This window comes from Oryctolagus cuniculus, chromosome 6 (assembly GCF_964237555.1).
Source record: "Oryctolagus cuniculus chromosome 6, mOryCun1.1, whole genome shotgun sequence".
NCBI classification, from domain to species: domain Eukaryota; kingdom Metazoa; phylum Chordata; class Mammalia; order Lagomorpha; family Leporidae; genus Oryctolagus; species Oryctolagus cuniculus.
This window is the reverse complement of record NC_091437.1, coordinates 67,441,771-67,466,939: the sequence shown is the minus strand read 5'-3', so window position 1 is coordinate 67,466,939 and position 25,169 is coordinate 67,441,771. Positions and strand designations below refer to the sequence as shown.

The window sequence follows — 25,169 nt, the reverse complement described above, 5'->3', positions numbered from 1 at the left end:
GAATCCTGGCTTCAGTCAGGCTGACCCTGGCTATCGAGGCCATCTAAGGGGTGAACCAGCAGATAGGAGATCTCTCTGTCTCTCTGTCTATATATAACTCTGACTTTCAAATGAAATAAACCTCTTTTTTTAAAGGCTTAATTTGAAAGAAAGAAAACTAGTCACAGAACAATACAATTTAAATCCATCTGTACTATTCCTATCAAGATATACACAAAAGTATCAATGACTTCAATTAAGGTAATCAAGTCTTTCATGAAACTGTCTAAAAATAGATTATATAAAAATTAGCTATATGATTAGAAGTTAAGTTTTTTAAATAAATCACCAAACTCTCCAATCTTTATGAATGCAACACTAAAAGTGATGTAGGCTGGAACCTAAGGAGCTAGAAGAACACTGGCAAGCTCAGGCCTACAATCCGTCTGCTGGCTGTGCCTGCCTCAGTTTCCTGGCCTGCAAGGTGGGAAGGGCATTGACCCACTGAGTAGGTGAGTACAAGTACTAGGAACAAGGCTGGTGCCGCGGCTCACTAGGCTAATCCTCCGCCTAGCGGCGCCGGCACACCGGGTTCTAGTCCCGGTCGGGGCGCCGGATTCTGTCCCGGTTGCCCCTCTTCCAGGCCAGCCCTCTGCTGTGGCCAGGGAGTGCAGTGGAGGATGGCCCAGGTGCTTGGGCCCTGCACCCCATGGGAGACCAGGAAAAGCACCTGGCTCCTGGCTCCTGCCATCGGATCAGCGCGGTGCGCCCGCCGCAGCGCGCCGACCGCGGCGGCCATTGGAGGGTGAACCAACGGCAAAGGAAAACCTTTCTCTCTGTCTCTCTCTCTCACTGTCCACTCTGCCTGTCAAAAAAAAATAAAATAAAAATAAAAAATAAAAAAAACAAGTACTAGGAACATGCTTAAAGGCTCATAGTAATGGGCCTATCAAACATCCAGTAAGTGCTCAATAAATTACAACAATTGTTATTAAGTTACATCAGAAATATCCTAAATGCTTACATAAAAATGAAGAAATTACTGTTATTACTGCAATTATACTAATCACATTTATCTTGAGGAGATAAAGAGAATCTTTCCAGGACAGGCAATTCTTGCAAATCCGTGATGATCTGAGTGAAAGATTACAATCAGATACATTATTTTTCAAGGTTATCAAGAAAAATGTAGGAATGAAAAAAGAATTAAGGATTAATTATAGCTAGTTATTTAATAAAGTACAAGTTTAACAGACTGTTATGATCAATATTTAAGAAAAGAAAAAAAGACACACACCTTAACAAACAAATGGCAATACTCAAATTTAATCCCAAAATTATACTGAAAACCAAATGGCCTCATCAGGGATGGCACACCTAAGAGAAGGGCAAAGTCTTGGGCCCCAGTCTTTGTTTACCTGGGTGAGTCATGGTGACTGGCTCCTCTTTGGATTTATTGTTGTAGATGACCACGGCCACTGCATTGTGGAAAGCAGCCCGGGAGATTTTCTCTTTAAAGGTGCAGTTTCCCCTTTGCAGCAAGGCGATCCACTGCTTGATATTAGGAGGGACGAAGAATCGTGTTTGAGGATCACAGCCCAGATGATCAGCAACTAAACAAAAGGGGAAAAAAGCATGTTAAGGGGACCATCACTGTGGTGTTGTAGGCAAAGCCATCACTTGCAGTGCTGGCATCCAATATGGTGCTGGTTTGAGTACCAGCTGCTCCACTTCTGATCCAGCTCCCTGCTCACACACCTGGGAAAGCAGCAAAAGATAGCCCAAGTACTTAGGCCCCTCCACCCATGTGGGAGACCTGGATGAAGCTCCTGGCTCCTGGCTCTGTCCTTGCCCAGGCCCAGCCATTGTGGCTGACTGGGTAGTGAAACAGGGGATGGAAGATCTCTCTGTCTCTCTCAACTCTGCCTTTCAATAAATAACTAAATCTTAAAAAAAATAAACAATTACTCCAAGCCTCCATCACTATCTCTACACAACCCATTAAAGAAAAAGCTCAGTTAAAGACAAATGAACTCAATCACATGTTTACCGAAGGGCTGGACCTCTCCTCCAGTGCTACAGGGTCAAAGCTGCCAGCAGAGCTGTGAACTCCACTGAAAAGGACAACATAGTCAATCTGCATGGGGAGGAGAGTGGTTCCCTTACAACGTTACTCTCTGTGCAAATTAAAACAACTGGAATGGACTGACACAGATAAAATGCATATATCCAGTGTTGGCTGGTGAAGAGGAGAAAGAAAAGGTGAACACAAAAGAGAAGCCCTTGCCCTCTTGTTTGGAGTCTCCCCACACCCTACGCCCACCACCCGCCTGAGAAAACAGGAGGCTATAGGGTAAATCAGGGAGCCAAAGTAACTGATGGTTCAGTTACCAAGTGCTCCTGTCAAAATTTAAGCATGTTTGAACACATTTCTTAATACATGTCACGGGAAATTAGAAAGTTTTAGAAGTTAAAATGAGATGAAATTAAAGAGTAAATATATCATTCCTCTTATTTACATTTATTGACAAAACTTTCTCTACAACTCTGTATTAAGATACATGTACTATAATCACCTTGTAAAAATTATTTTATATTTAGTTGTTGTCACTTTATTTGAAAGGCAGAGAGACAGATCTTCCAGTGGTTGTTAACTCCCCAAATGTCCACAACATCCAAGGCTGGGCCAGGTCAAAATCAGAAGCCAGAAACCCAAGTACCTGAACCATAACCTGCTGCCTTCCAAGGTATCCATTAGCAGGAAGCTGGATGGGAAGGAGAGGAGCCAGGATTCAAACCAGGAACTTCAATGAGTTGTAGGCATCCCAAGCAGCCATCTAACTTCTGAGCCAAACGTCTGCTCCTAACCACCTGTCTTAACAAGATACACGAAGACACTAGAACCACCCCTCGGTCTACAAGTTACATGGCCATGGTGCTAGATTTGGGGGAAAAGTTTGTCTCAAATACCTCTAGGCACATTTCAGTCTGTCAGACCAAGACAACATACAGCTGACCAAGCTCCTGCATCCTCTGCAAATCTTAAGAGAGGCATCAGCTGCTTTTCCTATTCCCCACCCTTTCGTTTAGAACAGGCAAAGATGAAACTGAAGGGCAGTCCAGAAAGGAAAGGAGAGGAAGGAGGAAAAGTAAGTCTGCAGACTGTGGAGTGGTAAAGGCTATGGCCCCCGTGTCTCCTGGAGTCACTGTGGGTCCTGAGTGTGGTGGAGAGGAAAGGAGAGAGGGGAACACACACGCTAACCTATAAGGGCGACACCAAAAGCAAATAAATTCCAAGAACTATTAAGTATTAGTCAATGCCAAATAGTTTGATTATAGCAAATAAAGAGATGGCACTAGTGGAGACGTGTCAGCCTTGCAGAAGAAAAGGAATGCTCACACAGCACAAAGCAGAGGTGCCACTCACTCCGGCCAGTATCACGTTTGCCACTCCCACTTAAATATCTTACCCCAAATGATCAGGGTGAGGGATCGCACCCTGAGAGTATGTTTGCTACACCGCCTCCTGACATGCAGTCTGTGGGAGATGATCACTTTTACAATTTGTCATGCTTGATATTGTCTGCAACTGTTATCTACTCATTTCCTTAACTTAACCTTTCTCCATCAAATTAAACAAGTGGGGGTAGGGGGCGGTGGGAGCCTCTGACATAATGTCAGTAGTCATCACATTATGAAACTCTGAGATCCTGAAACAGATTGTTTACTTTCAGTAGTATCTGTTTCACAGAAAATTTTGCTGTTCTAAAACGAGAAGCATTTAGGCAACGTGTTAGGATAACCTCATTGTCTTAGGAAAACGTCCAATACTATACCCAAACAGGGAGCAATCAAAGAACTGGTGCACAAATTCTGGACGAAAACACAGCATAGGGGCTGGCACTGTGATGTAACAGGTTAAGCCTCTGCCTGTGGTGCCAACATCCCACACGAGTGCTGGTTCAAGTCCCAGCTGCTGCACTTTGAATCCTACTCCCTGCTATGGCCTGGGAAGGCAGCGGAAGATGGCCCAGGTGCTTGGCCTCTGCACCCAAGTGGGAAACCTGGAAGAAGCTCCTGGTGCCTGGCTTCTGGCTCCTAGCTTTGGATTGGCCCAGCTCCAGCCACTGCAGCCATTTGGGAAGTGAACTAGCAGATGGAAGACCTCTCTCTCTCTGTCTATCCCTCTGTCTGTAACTCTGCCTCTCAAATAAATACATTTATTAAATTAATTTTTTTTTAAATGCAGCATCAAGGGGCCAGCGCCGTGGCTCACTTGGTTAATCCTCTGCCTGTGGCACCAGCATCCCATATGGGTGCCGGGGTCTAGTCCCAGTTGTTCTTCTTCCAGTCCAGCTCTCTGCTGTGGCCCAGGAGGGCAGCGGAGGATGGCCCAAGTGCTTGGGCCCCTGCACCTGCATGGGAGACCAGGAGGAAGCACCTGGTTCCTGGCTTCGGATCGGCGCAGCGCCGGCTGTAGCGGCCATTTGGGGGGTGAACCAACAGAAGGAAGACCTTTCTGTCTCTCTCTCTCACTGTCTATAACTCTACCTGTCAAATAAAAAAATTTTAAAAAAAGCAGCATCAAGAATATCTGAAGAGATCTTTATACTTGTCTTCTGTTGACATCCATTTTTCTGTGACTCATTTCTTCTGTCCTGTGGTTTTACCTGCATTTACACTGTAGCAAAGAGAACTCACCAGGGAAACAGAGGACCTGGGATCTAAACTCTAGATCTAGATCTAGCAGAGTGACTGTCACAGTTTACTTAGATGCTCCGACTTTTGATTCTTACTTATTTGTAAAGACTGAGAGAGTCTCATTTCAGTTCCGTATGTGAGCACGTAAAATAAATTCCAGGATGATGCTCAGCACAGTGGTTATGAGCCCTCTTGGGAGTGCCTGGCTTCAAGTCCCAGTTCTGCTTCCCTTTCCAGCCTTCTGTTAGTGGGCACCCTGGGAGGCAGCAGGTGATGATTCAAGTGCTTGTGTCTGTATCACCTCCATGGGAGACCCAGGGTGAGATCCAGGTTCCTGGCTTCAGCCTGGCCCAACCCTGGCTGCTGTGGGCATCTGGGAAGTAAACAAGAGGTTAAAAGCTTTCTCTCTACCTTTCAAATAAAATGAAAATTTCAAAAAGTTTAAAATAAATTCCCTTTCCTCCTTTTTCTTTTTTTACAACGTCCATCCTGTCTTGTCCTAGTGATTCAGCTGGTCCCGTAGGGATTTCCCATGCTGATGTGTGAAGATTCCCCCACAGCCTGGAGCCCCTTTCCATCCCACATCCTGTCACTGTAGCAGCTCTTGATCCCTAGGTCCCTTCCTCTTTGCCCTATTGCTTCTGACAGTGTCACAGTCTGCTGAGAACAGTTCAGCAATACTTACAACATCCTCAGACTGGAAAGACATGGAATGTGGTGCAACCACAGAATAAAACATGTCAAACACACCCAAGGAGAACTTCAGAACCCTCCTGGCGGAATCCCCACCCACAAAGAACAGATTCTACAAACAACTGCATGAGCAAAACAAATTCCAACAACAGACTGTGTGAGCAAAGAAATCTTCCTGTTCCCCAAACTGGTCCAAATCATCCTCCACAGAAGATCCTGAAAACATTTGTATCAGTAAGACTATAACACGCAGTAATAAGATGTGCACATTCCTCTTCCTGGAAGTAGCATTTCTTATTCAGAAGAAACAAGGTGCTTTCGTAGCCACTTAATAGTTCAGTATACTCATTTTGTCTAGGTTTTCCCTTCCTGTAATTAAAAAATATTATCAACAAGAATGTCAACAGCTCTAAAACAACCTCCCAGAAGGACAGATGACTGTGATTAAGTGGCACTGTTTCAAAATTTAACACCAGTTGTTTATACTTGAAGCAATTTACTAAGTGGAGAAATCTCATGGCATAAAGATCTGTTTAATTATGAATGATTAAAATCTTCTAATAGCAATTTTGTTCAAATTCAGAATCATCTTCTGTTTTTCTCACCTGCCAACAGTTACAGAGCTGAGAAAAACTTATTAGAACTTGTAGTAATGAAAATCAGAAAAAAACAGGTAAACATCCACCACAGAAAACTGAAAACTGGTTTCCTATATGGCCTTCCCTGTTGAGTCCAAAAACAGTAATGAGACTTTTATTGCCCTCTTGGGACCCTCATCGCGATGGGCATTAACTGGCGGACCTTACAACATACTGAGTACCAGAGAAACACAATGGAGGCTACACCTTGCCTCACATCTTAAAGAACCTCTAACCTTGCCGAGGCAGAGGCAGCCCGCGGCACAGGAACTGACAATTAACAAAGGAGAAGACAGGACTAATGGGGGAGTGCTCAGAAACTTAGGAAGACATCGGCATGACGCACAGGATTAGTGGGAGGTTTAGCAGGAAGTGGCACAGAAACGAAGCCTTGAACAGTGCCTGAACAGAAAGGAGGCAGCGCTGAAATTACCAGCCTAAGAACACAGAGCAAAGACTAAGCTCTCTCTAGAACGCCTACAAAAATACAGCACTGTACAAATGTAAGATAATAAGTTCTGATAAGCAATGGCCTCATCTGTAACAGTAAAGGGGGAATACTCTGATTTGACAAATATGTAAATATTTAAGGGGCTGCTGAATGAATGAATGAATGAATGAAGAAATCTCTTCCCCACCCCCCACTTTGACTCATCTGAATTACTGAGACTTGCCTTATAAAAACGCAGACACTGCACGTCAAGAGCAACGGCCACCATGGTGTGGTATAGGTAAACCTGCTGCGGGCTGTGTGTTTCTCCAGGCCGGGGCAGAACCCAGAACCAGGGGGTTTTCTGCAGTGACTCTGCATGTGGCACATGGCGCAGCACAGCTGCCCAGCTTCCCCCCTGCTCCTCCCCCTGGAATGCTAGGCCCCGCCTTCACTGACCCCCTCTGAAGCCCCAGATTCCACTGAACACCGTCTCCATCACGCCTCCCCAGCCTCCTGAGACTGAGTTGCAGCTTTTTTCCAGTTGCCATGGCACCCTGAGATGACATCCGCCTTGGCATTTTTCATCCTGTATTAGTAACTGCCTGTTTATTTCTGAGTCCTTCCTTCTAGAACTCGAGATCGCGCATCTCCTCCAGTGTCTGGCACATAGGAGATGCTTAATGTACTGGCGGGAGAAAGGAAGCTCAGCGAAGGAAATCAGCAAAACCTGTTTGAGCTTGCGGCTCACTTTCATTCTGCACACTTCCGTGGGCAGAACTCACCATCTTGCTAGTTCTACACTATTACTTATCTTCACTGAGACAGTTTTGTTGAAAATGTCTACCTTTTTTTTTTTTTCAATTTTCTGTTAACTTATCTGTGAGTCCTGATTTCCTCTAAACTTTGCATTTACTTTATTCTTCCAGTGATTTTATACCTTCCCTTCTCTTATCTGCAAAAGTTATCTGGATCCTGTTCCTTCTTAATTTCTCAAAAACCTTGTCGTAATGATCATTTTTCTCTTTTCCTCTCATTGAAACCTTCTGGTCTCTTCCATCTTAAAAACAAAGAAAAAACAGGTATCTCAAACGCTCCCCTCTGTGGTCACTTTTCTCAAGAGCTGTCTGCACCTTGTTATTCCATCCTATGCACCTGCCATTCCAATCATAAAGTCCTCCTCGTTTCTGTTTCAACCCATCTGTACCCAGCCACTCCACCAAAACTGCTCTAAAAGGCACCAAAAACCTATACGTTACTAAACTCCAGGACATCCCTTTGTCCTCCAAAGTGATCTCCCAGTAGCACCTATCTCAGCTCCCAGCTCTCCCAGATGGTTGTCTCCACTGCTTCTGCGCCCCCACTCCAACCCCCTGGCCTGTAGTGTTGAAGCTTCTGAGTCCCGTCACTTTGACAGGGCTCTTTTTCCTATTGGAATAACAATGCTTACTAATAACATCTATGCCAAATGGCCCATTTTAGAGAAACTGTTTTCTAGTTTTCAGTTATATGAATTCACTGTTAAATCCAGTAACAGCATGTAGAGAACAGGAGAGGATCATGGACAATTATGCACAGGGAAGGGGATCCATTCCAAGCACAAACACTGCTGGTGAGTTCATTGAGTTAACAGGAACTCCTGAATGTTTCAACTGGTTCACGTGGAAGGACTGCAGTGAGGTTCATGCCCGATTCCCCAGTGGCAGGGCCACAGGAGTACCCGAGGTTGGAGTGGACTTTGTCTACTAGTGTCTGCCCACTTAAAAACCTAACCAAACCAGCACAATCCCAAGAACCTTATCTGATTCAGGCATCTACAGATCACCTCCACACAGGCAACTTGCAGTGTAAGCCTCAGCTCAGGTGTGTGTGCATGTGTCTAAGATACATGACCTAAGTAGTATTTAAATTGCAGATGCCAACGATTGGCTTTTTCTGTCTCCCACTGGTCATGAAAAAGGAAACCCATAACCCCAGATCTACAGGCAGTCACTCATGATAAAGGGGGAGACTCAGAGGAAGAAGCAGAGGTGGATGGCAAAGTACAGGGGCTAACAGGAACCAGGTATCTGATGCCACGGCTGACGGGCTGGGTCCCTGAACCTCTGAATTCCCAATCCTGGGACAGAAACACTGCCTCATTATTTGAAGCAATCTGTGCCATGGATTTTGTTACTTGGAGTTCCTGTGTGAGTCAAGCGGAAATTCCTAGATTGAGGGTTTACCTTGCTGCACGGCTCTCTCTGTTGGTTCTTCAAGACTCACACTTGGCAACTCAAGCCAGCCAACCAAAAAAATAAAAACTGTCAAAGTCCTTAATCATAGGGAGTAGGCTCTGGGACTGGTCTTGTGCCCCTCTGAACTGTGTGGGGAAGGAGAGATTCATCAGGGAACAGCACAAGGAGAGAGGCTGCAGGGACAGAACTCAAGGCTCAGGGAGACTTGGATGAGGGGAAGCTACTTTGGTGTCTGCTAAGTGCTAACAGGAATCTATCATTTTCTGCACATGGGAATGTAGTCAACAACACACTCCTTGTAACTCTGCAACCAACAGGAATTACAGCTACTGCAGACATCCCCAGACATTAGCAATGAAAGTTATTAGACCACCACTACTGAATTTCCTAAGATAGCACAGGCAGTACCATGTGATTCAAGGGCAAGAAATACATTGCAATGTTTATCTATCTTTTGGGCAATGAGCAAGAATGGCTGGAACTTACATCTTTGTTCCATCACCTTATACTTTCCACCTCTTTCCTGCCTCTGAATGTTCCATCTATATATTCAAGTTCTGTTTTTGAGTGGTTACCCTTAAAACGTTAATAAGTATACCTGATAAAAGGTCTACATTTTTTTTTTGACAGGCAGAGTGGACAGTGAGAGAGAGAGACAGAGAGAAAGGTCTTCCTTTGCCGTTGGTTCACCCTCCAATGGTCGCCACGGCCGGCGCGCTGCGGCCGGCGCACCGCGCTGATCCGATGGCAGGAGCCAGGAGCCAGGTGCTTTTCCTGGTCTCCCATGGGGTGCAGGGCCCAAGCACCTGGGCCATCCTCCACTACACTCCCTGGCCACAGCAGAGAGCTGGCCTGGAAGAGGGGCAACCGGGACAGAATCCGGCGCCCCGACCGGGACTAGGACCCGGTGTGCTGGCGCCGCTAGGTGGAGGATTAGCCTAGTGAGCCATGGCACTGGCCAAAAGGTCTACATTTAATAAATATCTTTATTCTCTTCCTGAATTATTCATGACTCTCAAAATCTGTATTAGTTTTGCCTGTAACAACACACTACAAACTGAGTGGCTTAAACAGTACATATTTACTCCCTCACTGTCCTGAATGCCAGATATCCAAAATCAAGGCATTGGCGGCGCCACACTACACACACACACTTGCACACATACAAGTTTTTTAAAAGTCCTGTGGCATAACAGGCTAAGCCTCTGCCTATGGCACTGGCATCATATGTGGGTACCAGTTTGTGTCCTGGCTGCTCCACTTTAAAATTTTTTTTTAATTTTTAATTTTTTTAAAGAATGCTTTTATTTATCGAATACAAATTTCACAGGTACAGCTTTAGGAATATAGTGGTTCTTCCCCCTATATCTGCCCTCCCACCTCCACTCCCATCTCACCCTTACTCCCTTCTCTCATCCCATTCTTAAGAGTCATTTTTAATTAACTTTATATACAGAAGACCAACTCTATACTTAGTAAATATTTCTACAATTTGCACGCACACACACACACACACACACAGTATTAAGCACTATTTGAGAACAAGTTTTACAGTTAATTCTCATAGTAAAACTCATTAAGGACAGAGGTCCTACATGGGGGAGTAAATGCACAGTGACTCCTGTTGATTTAACAACTGACACTCTTATTTATGACATCAGTGATCACCCCAGGCTCTTGATATGAGATGCCAAGGCTACAGAAGTTTTCTGAGTCCACAAACTCTGCCAGTATTTAGACAGGGCCATAAGCAAAGTGGAAGTTCTCTCCTCCCTTCAGAGAAAAGTACATCCTTCTTTGATGGCCCCTTCTTTCCATGGGGTTTCATTCACAGAGATCCTTCGTGTAGGTCATTTTTTGCCACAGGCTTTCCATGCCTGAAATGCTCTCATGGGCTTTTTAGCAAAATCTGAATGCCTTAAGGGCTGATTCTGAGATCAGAGTGCTGTTTAGTGCATTTGTCATTCTATGGCTGCTCCACTTCTGATCCAGCTCCTTGCTACTGTTCCTGGGAAAGCAGCAGAAGATGGCCCAAGTACTTAAGTCCCTGAACCCATGTGGGAGACCCAGATGAAGCTCCTGGCTCCTGGCTCTGGCCTTCCAGCTCCGGCAGTTGTGGCCTTTGGGGAATGAACCATCATATGGAAGACCTTTTTCTCTGTCTCTCCGTCTCTCTGTAACTCTACCTCTCAATTTAAAAAAATTCCATAGAAAATTTGCATTCCATTTTCCACCAACTTTCTGAAGCCCCCTCATATGTATATGTATATATAGATATATAAACATGCACATATAGATTTATTACAAGGAACTGGTATATACAACTAGGCAGGCAGAAAAATCTCAAGATCTGCAGGGCAAGTCTGTACCCAACTTGCAGGACCCGGGAAAGCCAGTGATGTTGTTCCAGTCCAAAGCTGGCAAGCTCAAGAACCTGGAAAAGCCGAGGCTTCATCATGAAGAAAGCAGGAGAAAGCTGGGCCCCAGTGTGCAGGCAGTCGGGCAGAGTGATTCTTTCTTACCACAGAGGCCCAAGCAGCCACACTGGGAGGATCACACACTTTATTGAGTGCACTGACTCAGGTGTTACCTCACCCAGAAACAGCCTCACAGAATTGCTCAGTGGCCCCATTAAGGTGACACAGAAAACCAACTGCCACTGTCCTCCTCAGTCTCAGCTTCTCCTTCAGTGTCAGCTTTCCATGATGCTCCCTTGGGGTTAACTTGTATTTCACATCTGAAAACAACTTTCTTTTGTTCTTATTCTTGAATAACAGTTAAATGAAAGAGTCTACATAGTTAATTTTCTCAGCACTTCAAAGCTATTATTCTATTGTCCTTTTGATGTGGAATAACTAGGCAATGGTGAAAGTTTAGGTGAGCAGGAACTCTTGTACCCCAACAATGTAATGCTATCTCTTTAACTGGTTAATTTGATACGCCTACCTTCCCAGGATGCACCTGTCACATCCAGGACCAGGGACATGCTAAGACCCCATCTGTTTGCATATCCAGTTAGGGTACCACCTCCTTCCTTATAAAAAGAGGTGGAAGGTTGGAGAGTCCTCTTTCCACCATGGTCCTTGCTCCTGTTTGCCCTCTTTCCACAGTGGGACACTCTGGGATGGACCTTTTCCATCCTCCCACTAATTTACTCTCATACGGACCTTCCTGATTATTGGTACTGTCTTCAGTTTTTCTTTTACCTTTAGCTTATGGGCAATCCTTTGGCACACTCATGTTGTGCATTTCCCTGTGTGACATGGCCCACACTAACATATCAGTACTTACCCCTTTGCTGCTAAATAAATTCTGTTCTTATTTGCATGCTATGCCAGTCTCCACTTATTGTTTCTACTTCTGCAGGAGGCAAGTGCCTGGATTTAAAAACGAATACACTTACTGCCCACATCATTTCCACTTCTTACCTTGAGGCTGAATAAAACATTTTAACCATGTAGGTGCTCAAATGTTACTATATGGACTTTTAACTTTTGAAGCTAGCATTGAAAAAAAGCAAAATAAAAAGGTTTCTTATTTTCTCCTAGCTGGCAATTTTTACTTCTTTGGTCATTTTCTAAGCAAATGAAACCTTGTAATAAATTATTACCTTTTCATATAGAATTTCTAAGAAGAGGTTAACAGAAAACCTTCTGTACACGTAGAGTACTGGGTACATCAATCAGTGCTGCAAGAAGCACCAGGCAGAGCTCAGCTGTCAGCAAGTTTAACTGTCAATGGCTATCCATTATCATTTGTCTTCTATACTTAGTTGCTGTACATCTCAAATGGATTTTGATTATTTTTCACATCCTTAGAACTCAAATATATCTGTTGGATGTGCTCCATGACATAATAAAAAGCATCTTAAGAGTAAGTTTAAATGATGGCTAATACAAATCACTTTACATGAAAAGTCATGTTCAAAAATAATTTCTATTACAACTGAAGCAACAAATACTTCATGCAGGAGAAATGCTATAAATCAAAATAACTGAAAATTATAGCTTAGTCCTCACTGCAAATTTGATATCACGTCACAACAGAAGTGTTAATTACTTAATCCATGCCAGTCTGCATTGCACAAAAGGATTGAGTTCTGAGCACATGTCTTCCTGAGGTCTCTCTTCTCCCAGCTTTTTTCTGTCAAGTGTTCCTCTCACCTCTGACCACTGCTTTTATTTCCATGCTAGCCCCTTCCCTGGAGGTATCACCAATGTTTTTTAATGATATGTATTTCTTTTTAGAAAGCTTTTATTTGATAAATATAAATTTTATAGGTTCAGCTTTTGGAACATGGCGGTTCTTCCCTCCATACCCGCCCTCCCATCCCCAAACCATCCCACCTCCTACTCCCTCTCCCACCCCATTCTTCATTAAGATTCATTTTTAATTATCTTTATACAGAAGATCAACTCTACACTTAGTAAAGATTTCAACAGTTTGCAGCTACACAGATACACAAAGTATAAAGTACTGTTTGAAGACAAATTTTACCGTTAATTCTCATAGTACAACTCATTAAGGACAGAGGTCCTACATGGGGAGCAAGTGCACAGTGACTTCTGTTGTTGATTTAACAACCGACACTCTTATTTATGGCGTCAGTGATCACCCCAGGCTCTTGTCATGAGCAGCCAGGGCTATGGTGCCTCTTGAGTTAACAAACTCTGACAGTATTTAGACAGGGCCATAAGCAAAGTGAAAGTTCTCTCTTCCCTTCAGAGAAAGGTACCTCCTTCCTTGATGGCCCTTTCTTTCCACTGAGATCTCACTCACAGAGATCTTTCATGTAGGCCATTTTTTTGCCACAGTGTCTTGGCTTTGCATGCCTGAAATGCTCTCATGGGCTTTTTAGTCAGAACCGAAAGCCTTAAGGGCCGATTCTGAGGCCAGAGTGCTGTTTAGGACATCTGCCATTCTATGAGTCTGCTGTGTGGCCTGCTTCCCATATTGGATCATTTTCTCCTTTTTAATTCTGTCTGTTGTTATTAGCAGACACTTGGTCTTATTTATGTGATCCCTTTGACACTTATTCCCTTTTTTATTATCAGTTATGCACTTAAAATGATCACTTTAACTAGTACGACGGCATTAGTGCCTGCCAACTTATGGGATTTGAAGTCCCATGGCAAGTTTTTAGCTTTACTCTTAGGTGTAAGTCTGTGGGAACGTGTATCAAACTGCACATCTCCCCCTTCTCTTATTCCCACTCTTATTTTTTACAGGGATCAATTTTCAACTGGATTTAAATACTCAAGAGCAATTCTGTGTTAAGTAAAGAGTTCAACCAATGGTATTAAGTAGAAAAAGAAAATAGTAAAAATAATAAAATAATAAGCTGTTCCTCAACAGTCAGGACAAGGGCTGATCAAGCCACTGCTTCTCATAGTGTCAATTTTACTTCTACAGGTTTCCTTTTAGGTGCTCGGTTAGTTGTCACAGATCAGGGAGAACATATGATATTTGTCCCTTTGGGACTGGCTTCTTTTTTTTTAAGGTTTTTATTTAATGAATACAAATTTCACATGTACAGCTTTTAGGAATATAGTGTTTCCCCCTCCCCCTATTCCTGCCCTCCCACCCGCACTCCCATCCCACCTCCTACTCCCTGTCCCATTCCATTTTTCATTAAGATTCATTTTTAATTCACTTTATATACAGAAGACCTACTCTATACCAAGTAGCGATTTCTACTGTTTGCACCCACACAGGCAAAGTATAAAGTACTGTTTGAAGACAGGTTTTACAGTTAATTCTCATAGTACACCTCATTAAGGACAAGAGGAGTAAGTGCAAAATGACTCCTGTTGTTGATTTAACAATTAAGTCTTATTTTTGATGTCAGTGACTACCCACGGCTCTTGATAGGAACTGCCAAGGCTATGGAAGCCTTTTGGGGACTGGCTTATTTCACACAGTATGATGTTTTCCAGTTATTAAAACATTCCTCCATTTTGTTGCAAATGACCAGATTTCATTTTTTTCTTATTGCTGTGTAGTATTCCACAGAGTACATATCCCATAATTTCTTTATCCAGTCTTCTGTTGACAGGCATTTAGGTTGATTACATGTCTTAGCTATTGTGAATTGAGCTGCAATAAACATGGAGGTGCAGATAGCTCTTTTATTTGCCTATTTAATTTCCCTTGCGAAAGATCCAGGGAGTGGGATGGGTGGGTTGTATGGTAGGACTACATTCAGATTTCTGAGGTATCTCCAAACTACCTTCCATAGTGGCTTTACCAGCTTGGATTTCCATCAACAGTATCACCAAGTTTGTATCCTAAGACTTCTTAGTAGTCAATACTGTCCACTTTCATAATTGCAACTACCATCTACATGTGCATAATGCCTACTCTAAATCTCTCTTGAGCTTTAGCACTGATTATTCAATCATTTGCTAGAAAACTCCCTGAATACCAAGTACCTCAAATATATTATCTTCCCCCAAATGTGATCTTTGTCCTGTGTTGACTTCCTGGCCAACAGTGTTATCATCTATCTAAACACACTAGACTGAAATCCCATTGAAACACAGAGGAGTAGCTACACAGAGAACCAGCTCAGTCAGCAGGGTACTGAATGGTCATCTTGGCCACCAGCAAGGACCCACCTGAAACTCAACACTGCTGGTGCATGCAAGAATGCAAGGACTTTAAGAACTCAGAGCAAGGGTGAGCACTGGCTCAGTGGTTAAGATGACACTTGAGACTTCTGCATCCCATATCAGAGTGCTTCCCAATTCCAGCTTCCAGCTAGTACACATTCTGGAATGGCTCCAGTAGTTGGGTCCTTGTCACCCATGTGGGAGACCTGGATGGAACTGCACGTTCTTGGCTTTGGTCTAGCCCAGCCCCAGGTGTTGCAGGCATTTGAGGAGTGAATGGGCAGATGGGAGATTTCTCTGTCTCTTTACAATAAACAGAATTAAAAATTTTAAAAAGACAAGTCTAGCAGTAGCTCATGGCATTATGAATTCTTGGGCATAAAAGTAAAGGATGTGGGTATACTACTGTTTTGTTTTATTTAGTAACTTTTAAAAAAAGATTTAATTTATTTGAAAGGCAGAGTGACACACACACACAGAGACAGACAGAAATAGAGTGGTATCTTCCATCTGTTGGTTCACTTCCCAGTGGCCACATCGGTCCAAGCCAGAACTCTATCCAGGTCTCCCACATGGGTGGCAGGGGATCACATACTTGGGCCATCTTTCCCTGCCTTCCCATGCACATTAGTGGGCAGCTGGATTGGATGCAGGGAAGCCAGCACTTGAACTGGCACTCAGATACAGGATGCTAGAATTGCAAGCAGTGGCTTACCCCAGTGAGCGTAATGCTGGCTGCTAGTAACTTCTTTCTTTGAGTACTTTCAGCACTAGAGACTGTGATACAAAGACAGTATTGACAATCACTGGGCTAACTGGGCTAATGAGAATGACAGGCCAGGAACTGTGCAGCTCTCGCTAACAGGGAAGAAGATATCTGCCTGGAGGCAGACTGACCAGTGATCAAAGGACTGTAACCGTAATTGTTGAGGAAGGAAGGCGGTAAGGAGATGTGGAGGAAAATCCTATCAGTCCCCGTGAAGCACAATGGGGGCAAGGCCAGAAGAGAATATTCACACAAAAACATGAGGACAGGGTGGATGTTTGGTTTTTGGGTTAAGACACCCATATTGCACACTGGAGTGCCTGGGTTCAACACCTGACTCTGGCTATTGACTCCAACTTCCTGCTAATGCAGAACCTGGGAGACATCAGTTATGGCTCAAAATAATTGGGTTCCTGCCACCCATGTGGGAGACCTGGTTCTTGGTTTCAGTTCTAGCCAGGGGCTGACTGAGAATACCTGGGGGGTGAGCTGGGAGATGGGAGCTCTCTCTTTCTCTGCCTCTAAAACAAATTTTAAAAGGAATGAGAGGCAGGCGCCGCGGCTCACTAGGCTAATCCTCCGCCTGTGGCGCCGGCACACCGGGTTCTAGTCCCGGCTGGGGCGCTGGATTCTGTCCCGGTTGCTCCTCTTCCAGTCCAGCTCTCTGCTGTAGCCCAGGAAGGCAGTGGAGGATGGCCTAAGTGCTTGGGCCCTGCACCAGCATGGGAGACCAGAAGGAAGCACCTGGCTCCTGGCTTCGGATCGGCACAGTGCGCCGGCCGTAATGGACACTTGGGGTTGTCTCTCTCTCTCACTGTCTAACTCTGCCTGTCAAAAAAAAAAAAAAAAAAAAGAGAGAGAGAGAGAACAAAAGATTTAAAATTCTCATAATCTGAGATGTCCATAAGGCAATAAATATAAATGAAAAAAGATTTATTTTAAATATATAAGCAATGAGACTGTTGGGATGGGTCTCAAGACTGGCCTATAATGATAGAAAAGTCTACTTTACTTCTGAAAGCACTCTTCATGGGGAGAAAAGGAGAAGCAAATATCTCACATCAAGGTTAATACACAGGGGTACTTCAGAGGGCTCAGAGAAACATGAAATTAAAAGTTGGGTTCATTTTAGTACAAAAAATCTTAAAATCATATATATGAGGGATCTTTAAAAACATCATGGGATATATGATAAAATGGTGCATAATTTCATAATTTTTTACCCCAAAATAAAATTATCGTTCAATCTCATTTTCCTTCTGAAGTACCTCTTTTATGTCCTTCAAGGAAAACTAAGTAAACAGAGGCACTCTAGAACATGTCTGAGAGACAGAAAAGGAAAATGAGACTTAAAAATATTATTTATTATATATATTTGAAACAGACATAGAGGAAGGAAAGAGAGAGGGAGAGAAAGAGACAGACAGAACTCCCATCTGCTTGCTCACTCCCCAGATGCCACAAAGGCTGAGGCTGGGGCTGGGCCAGATTGAATCCAGGGCCTGGAACACAATCCAGGTCTCTCACATGGATGGCATGGACCCAAGTAGCTGAGACATCACCTGCTGCCTCCCAGGGTGTACCAATGTGCAGGAAGCTGGAGTCAGGAGTGTAGCTGGGACTCAAACACAGGCATTCCAATATGCGACATCGGTCTACCTAAAAGCATCTTAACCACTATGCCAAACACTTGTCCTGGGAAATGAGACTCTGATAGGGCAACCACACCAAAGCCAATTGGCCAGAGTAGGTACGACCGTTTTTAACAAACCACAAAACCGGCAGGTGAGAGAAAGAGAGGGATTCCATGTGTCTACACAACCACAAGTAATCTCGTTCAGCAAATGCAGGACGTCTACCATGTTCCTCATCTCCCACAGGATAATGTCCAGGGATCTGCTGCCAGAGCTTAATGCAGACCCAGAACATGAAGTGACTAATAGCTTGGAAGAAAGCAACATATCAGTTTAGAGTTCTCAAAATTGAGGGCAAAGAAAGCAGGATCACTACAAATCATCCTGATGAGAAAGAAAATGAGACATTACATGAAGAAACTAGCAAGACTGCACAAGATGAACTAAATCTCAAGAGAGGCTCACACGGAAACTGAAAGAGCAAATGCAGGGCAGTCCAGGTTCATGTGGCTTATTCCAAAAATTAAGACATACACAGAGAGTTGAAGGTTGCCAGTAATGACAGGAACAAGTAAAAGAGCTTCTTCACCTCTTTTTTTCCAACTTTTTTTTCTTTTTTTAAAAAAAGTATATTCAGAGCAAGAATACACAAGAAATGGGTTTGTCACTAGGGGCCAACTAAACAATGGATGAAAACACTTATCAGTATGCTGTGGCTGCTTCTTTCCCTCTCAGGAGAATCACCTAACAACTGCAAGTCTTGGAGAAAGGCTGAGGTCCCTGACGATGGGTGCAGAGCAAACAGGTTCTCAGGACAGTCTCTCTGTTACACACTCTGCCTTCAGCTCTGTAAAGCGTGGTTCGCGTCTTGTACCTTCATGCTGGTTTCAAGTAACCTCTCATTTTCATTCCCATTTAGATGATTTGTAATTACTTGCTTCTCTGCACTGGGATTTGCCAACTTTAGTCACTCTGCTTTACATCACTAAATGCAAAGGGTTTTTTCCAGCTCTCGGCGAGGCAAGCCTTTTCCCCAGCAATGGCACTTCTTTGGCCCCCTCCCTCTCCCTCTGTTTTCTGAGATATCCAGTCCTCTCAGCACCTTTGGTTGAAAAGATGATTCTTCTCCCCAGAGAAACGTTCTGGCCCCCTTTCAAAAACCAACTGAGTATAAAGGCAGGGGTTTATTTCTGGGTCTTGTTCCATTCTATTGATCTATACATCTGTGCCAGTACCACAATGTCTTGTGGTAAGTTTTAAGATCAGAAATGTGTGTCCTCTATTTTTGTTCCTTTTCTTCAAGATTGTTTTGACTCTTTAGGGTCCCTTGCATTTCCATATGAATTTTAGGGCCACTCTGTCAACCTCTGTTAAAAGTCAGTTGGTATTTTCATAGGGTTGTCTGAATCTGCAGGTCAATATGGAGAGTACTGGCCTCTTGATGACGCAGTCTTTGGATTTATGAACATGGATGGTCTCTCCATTTATTCAGGCTTTCTTTAATTTCCTGTGATAATACTTTTTAGTTTTCAATGCCAATGCTTTAATTTTTATTTAATGAATATAAATTTCCAAAGTACAGCTTATGGATTACAATGGCTTCCCTCCCCCCATAACTTCCCTCCCACCCACAACCCTCCCCTCTCCCGCTCCCTCTCCCCTTCCATTCACATCAAGATTCATTTTCAATTCTCTTTATATACAGAAGATCAATTTAGCATATATTAAGTAAAGCTTTTAACAGTTTGCACACACAGAGAAACACAAAGTGAAAAATACTGTTTGAGTACTAGTTATAGCATTAAATCACAATGTACAGCACATTAAGGACAGAGATCCTACATGAGGAGTAAGTACACAGTGACTCCTGTTGTTGACTTAACAAATTGACACTCTTGTTAATGGCGTCAGTAATCCCCCTAGGCTTTTTTCATGAGTTGCCAAGGCTATGGAAGCCTTTTGAGTTCACCGACTCTGATCATATTTAGACAAGGTCATAGTCAAAGTGGAGGTTCTCTCCTCCCTTCAGAGAAAGGTACCTCCTTCTTTGATGACCTGTTCTTTCCACTGGGATCTCACTCGCAGAGATCTTTCATTTACAAGACTAGTGTCTGCAAATACTAACTGATAGAATAAAAGGGAGAGAACGATCCAACATGGGAAGCAGGATACACAGCAGACTCATAGAATGGCAGATGTCCTAAACAGCACTCTGGTCTCAGAATTAGTCCTTAAGGCATTCGGATCCGGCTGAAAAGCCCATGAGAGTATTTCAGGCATGGAAAGCCAAGACACTCTGGCAAAAAAAAAAAAAAAAAAAAAAAAAAAAACAAAAACAAAAAAAAAAACACCAACAACAAGCAAGCCAATGCTATTTTAAATGGTATTTTTAAAATTTTATTTTCCAATTGTTTGTTCCTGCCCCCATGCTGATTGCTTTACCTGAAGACCTCTCTGACCTCCTCCTGCCCCCGTGTCTCCTGCTTGCTATTCCACCCACACAGTCTCAGAAACCAGGATTCCTCTTCCCCAAAGTGGGTCACAGGAATTAGAACCCTTCTTCCCAAAGCAAGACCCAAAACGTAGGAAGGCCACTCTCTGCCTCTGCCTCAAAGACTCTCATTCCAGAAGGCATCCTGCTCCATACCCAGGAGGAAGCGGATGCCACACTAAGAGGCCAAAAAGAAATGGATCAGATAGGCCTTGCTGGGTTCTCCTCTGCCTATCACATCAGATCAGACCCTCTATCCAATGCATTTCTACACAGCTATCAATTCTCCACTGAACTGACACTAAAATGGACAGTTTTTCCTGGGTGTTCAAGTCTTCATCTCTGAAGGTGCATGTGTCCCATAAAACTAAATCTGCTGTGCTTTTCTCTTCCTAACCTCTCTTTTGTTATGGGTCTGCTGGCCGTGATCCTCATGATAGGTGAAGACAAGTATATACCCAAAGCATTGTGCATATGTGTGTACCCAATGCGTACCACAATGCGGTGATCACTAAAAAGCAGGCAACTCACATGTTCATCAATAGAATGGAAAGTATGACACATTCATAGGGTAATCACTAAAGATACTATTGCCACATCCAAGAACATGAAGTTACACCATATAATGCCTACCATGACTCCATGTATATGGACACAAGAAACACACACTGAGTCATCCCTGGCTCCTGGCCCAGAGTTCCTAAACCCTGGTCATTTTCTGAGTGACAGGGGTGAAAAGCAGCTCTTATTTTTCACAAGCTCCTCCCAACCATACCTGAGTTTATGCTAATAATGTGACTCTGAGAGGACACACACCCCACCCCTCAACTCTGGGAGAAGAGTAGGGCTGAACATTGAGCTGATCACCAAGGGCCAATGATTCAATCATCATGCCTGTGTGGTAATAAGCCTCCACTAAAACCCCTACGTGACAGGTTTCAGAGAGCTCTGGGTCAGTGAGTGACCTGGGTCAAGAGAGTTAGCCACCCCACTCCACAGGGACAGGAGCCCCACCTCAGGAGGCTCTCAGCCCTCACCCTGGGTATGTCTTCATCTAGCTGTTCATCTGTGTCTTTAGCAACTCCTTCTGTAATAGCCAAGAACAGTGTTTTTCTGAGTTTATGAGCCATTAGAATAAATTGAGTAGGGGGATGAGGGAACCCTGACCTGTAGCCCAACTCATACAGACATGTGGGTTCCCTTGGATCCACTACTTGCAACTGGAATCTGAGTTGGGGATGAGGCAGTTGGCCTTATGGGGCAGAGCCCCTACCCTGTGGTGTCTGTGGTAACTCTGGGCAGTGAATGTCAGAACTGGATTGAACTGTAGGATACCCATTTGCTATCTCTAAGAGAACAGCTTGATGAGGAAGCCTGCACGCCAGGTGTCAGAAGTGCTGTGAGTAAACGCACACACACATAAAGTTAAAGGTCCGGCATCCGCCACGGTGCTGAAAGTCAGAACAGTATTTACTTTTGGGAAGGGCGGGTGGCGGCAGTGATTTCTGGAAGGGGACACATGGGGAACTCTGGACTCAGTCATGCTCTATTTCCTGAACAGCTTTATGGCTACCTCAGTGTGCTCTCTGGTAATTCATCAAGCTGTGGACATAAGGCGGTGTATTTTTTTCATTTGATAGCTAGTAAAATTGTTAATTTTTTAAAGGATTTATTTATTTATTTGAAAGGCAGAGTGACAGAGAGGAAAGGAGAGACAGAGAAATCCTCCATCTGCTGACTCACTCTCCAAATGGCTGCAACAGCCATGTCTGGGCCAGGCTGAAGCCAGGAGCCAGGAACTCCATCCAGGTCTCCCACATGGGTGTCAGGGGCCCAATGGGGTATCTTCCACTGCCCTCTCAGGTGCATTAGTAGGAGGCTGAACTGGAAATGGGGCAGGGCAGCCAGGACTTGAACCAGTGCTCTGATATGGTCTGTTGGCATTGCAAGCAGCAGCTTAACCTGCTGCACCACAACACTGGCCCCTACTACTAATTTTTAGATGCTTGGTCATCTCATTCCCCAGGTTAAAATCCTTCAACAACATTCTGACACATGCCACGACACAGATGAACCTGAGCATATGATGCTAAGTGAAAACAAGTCAATCCCAATTGGGCAAATATGTCTTCCATTGGTCTGAGACAGCCTTCCTTTCTGTTCTCTCTAAATGCCTGTCTCTCTCAGGAAAGCCTTGGCCACCCCAGATGGGTCCATTCTTCCATTTTTGCTCCCCTAGTACCCTGCTGTGATTCCTCAGGACCACCCTGAAATGATGACTGGCATATATCTGAGTTTAATGTCTCTGTGTTCCCCACTGGACAGCACACTGGTGCCCATTCACCTTCCTCCCCCCACCACATATCACACAGGAACTTCTTGGCTTGCCTGGTGTACCGGACATGCATTAAACATTGCCATATGAACACCTGAAGCAATGGTCCCACCAGAATTTAGGAGTTCTGATTCAGATGAATTATTATCTGGTGACAACATATAAATAGAAAACTGCATCACTGACCTTTGGGGAATCGTAACAAAGACAAGTCAGAAAACCTCAAAAATAGCGCTCCAATATTTACAAAACAATGAAGGCAGACACGCTGCTAATCTATGGCAAGACCTTGGAAATGATTAATAAAGGAACAGTTGGTAGGCACTGTGAAGAAACGCTGTGAAAGGGAGTGCAAGAACAGGTTTCTTCATGCAGGAGGCAGAATAACAGCCACCTTGAGATGTCCATGTCCCATTTCCATTCACACACATGGCAGGGGAGATCAAAAAGTCAGGCTGATAATGAACTGACTTTACCAGATTTATCTTGAGTTATCTGGCTGGGACCAACATAATCATAAGAGTCTTATAAATGTGGAAGACAGGGAAGATCAGAATCAGAGACCTGACGGTGAAGGCAGGAGCCACCTGCCAAGGATAGCTGGAAAGGGCAGGGACTGGATGGTCCTGGGGGGCTTGCTGGCAGGCAACGCAGCCTCACCCACACCTTGATTTCAGCCCAGTGCGACCCATTCAGACTTCTGACCTCCAGAAGTGAAGGAAAATTAAATTTGTGTTGTCCTAATCCACTGGGAGGTTACACCACAGAAGTCACTTTTTTCCCTTTCTTGCCGTGTTCCTGGCCTAACTGATCAGGACAGAGTAAATAAGATTCCCACTCCCACCCCCCCCCCCAACCAAAATATATGATTATATTATTTGTGATATCGTTAAGATATGCTAAATGCAGTCAATTAAGTGAATTCAAGAACTGTGAAATACTCACCCCCAAGAGTATCGATGAATGGAATTTTGTCAACCATCCCAGAAGGTTTTTAGCAGCACACTAAAGAGGGATTTTTAGCACAGGGTTCATGGGCCATTTGGGGCTTTAAGAAGCCACTGAACATCCTAAGCCTTAGTAAAAGTTTTCTATACATCTACGTGAGTAGGCATTTTTCTGCAGAAATGCCCACAGATTTCATCAAAGTCTTTAAGGGAATCTATAACCCCAGAAGATTAAACGTAGAAGATACACAGTATGTTCACTAGTGACACAAAGCTGCTAGAAACATTGAAAAACAGCTCAAACGACTGAATGGACTGGCTGAATCCAGCAAAGATAGAAGTGTATGGCTTAGGTGCAGTCTCCATGAGAAAGGGTTGCTCAACAGTCAGCTCAGGATGAGGCAGTGATTAGGATTACAGAAAACTTACAGGACTTCAGGGAACAGTTCACTCTCCTCTGCACTGGTGAGTTCAAGCCTGAGACAATGTGTTCAAGTTTGGGTTTCCCTTTTTATTCTTTATTAATTTCTCTTGGCTACCATAGTAAACTATAAAACATAAGGTTGAAAACAAAAGAAATGCATTGTTCTGCAGCCCTGGAAGCCAGAAATCTGTATCATGGTGTGGGCAAGGTCCATTCCTTCTGGAGGCTCTCAGATAGAAACTGTCCAAGAACCCCTTCACCCCTGGTGACTGTCTCTGTGCCTCGTGGCTTGGGCAGAATCACTCACTTCTGTCCACCTCCTTCTCCCTGCAGCCCCAGTTTTGTGGGTCTCTGCAGCTTCTCCTCTTTTATAGGGACACTCACTAGTCACTGGGTTAGGGCCCACTTCTATGCTAGCATGATCTCATTTTGACCCTTAACGAATTACATCTGCCAAGATTCTATTTCCAAATGAGGTCACACTGTGAGGTTTGGTGGATATAAATTTTTGTGGGATGTAATCCAACCCATGTCTTAGTCTATCCAGGCTGCTGTAACAGATTATCTTAGACTGAGCAACTTACAGCATGAATGTATTGCTCCTAGTTCTACAGGCCAGGAAGCCTTACATCAAGGCACCAGCAGACCTGGTGTCAAGGCAGTGTTGGCTCTCTGCTTCAAAGATGTCTTCTGTGTGTCCTTATGTGATGCAAAAGGGCAAACACTCTCTCCAGCCTCTTCCATAAGGGCACTAACGAGGCCTCTGCCCTCACGACCTAACCAACCCTAGAGGTCCCACTTTTTATTATCATCACATCGGACATAAGAATTGGAGGGGAAACCAACTTTCAGACCATAGCAAGCTTAGGACAGCCACTGGGCTCTAAGACTCTGTGATGCATTTCCCATGTCCCCAATCTGCTCCTGTACCTGGCCATTACATAGAACCAACAAAGTGTGAAATGCCACTCACAGCAAAGGCAGAATATGGGAGCACAGGGTAGAAGACAGGGGATGCCAGCCAGAGGTACCCAATGTAAAGAAATCTGAGAAGCCCTGGGAACCAAAAGAATGCCAAAATGTGTTCAGGAGAGCAAGGGTGAGAAGGCCTGAGGAAGGACTGGGCCAGACCACACAGTGGGCGCCTTACATACCACAGTAGAGAGTCCAGGTTTCCATCCCAAGGATGATGAGAAGCCATTGCAGGGGTCTGCACAAGTGGTGACATGACTAGGTGAACCTTTGCAATTATTTTGGCAGTGTCAGGGGGAAAATTAACAGAA

The 25,169-nt window shown here is 44.1% G+C and overlaps 1 protein-coding gene across 6 annotated transcripts in view; it reads right to left on the bottom strand.

The window, feature by feature from the left end:
• The window catches only part of RNF130 (ring finger protein 130), a 141,288-nt gene that overhangs the window by 103,666 nt on the left and 12,453 nt on the right, over window positions 1-25,169 (bottom strand). For all 6 annotated transcript variants that reach the window (XM_008274988.3, XM_008274990.4, XM_008274987.4 and 3 more), the window contains exon 2: window positions 1,398-1,592. In XM_008274988.3, coding sequence (XP_008273210.1) covers window positions 1,398-1,592 — 195 coding nt within the window. The remainder of the gene's footprint in view (window positions 1-1,397; window positions 1,593-25,169) is intronic.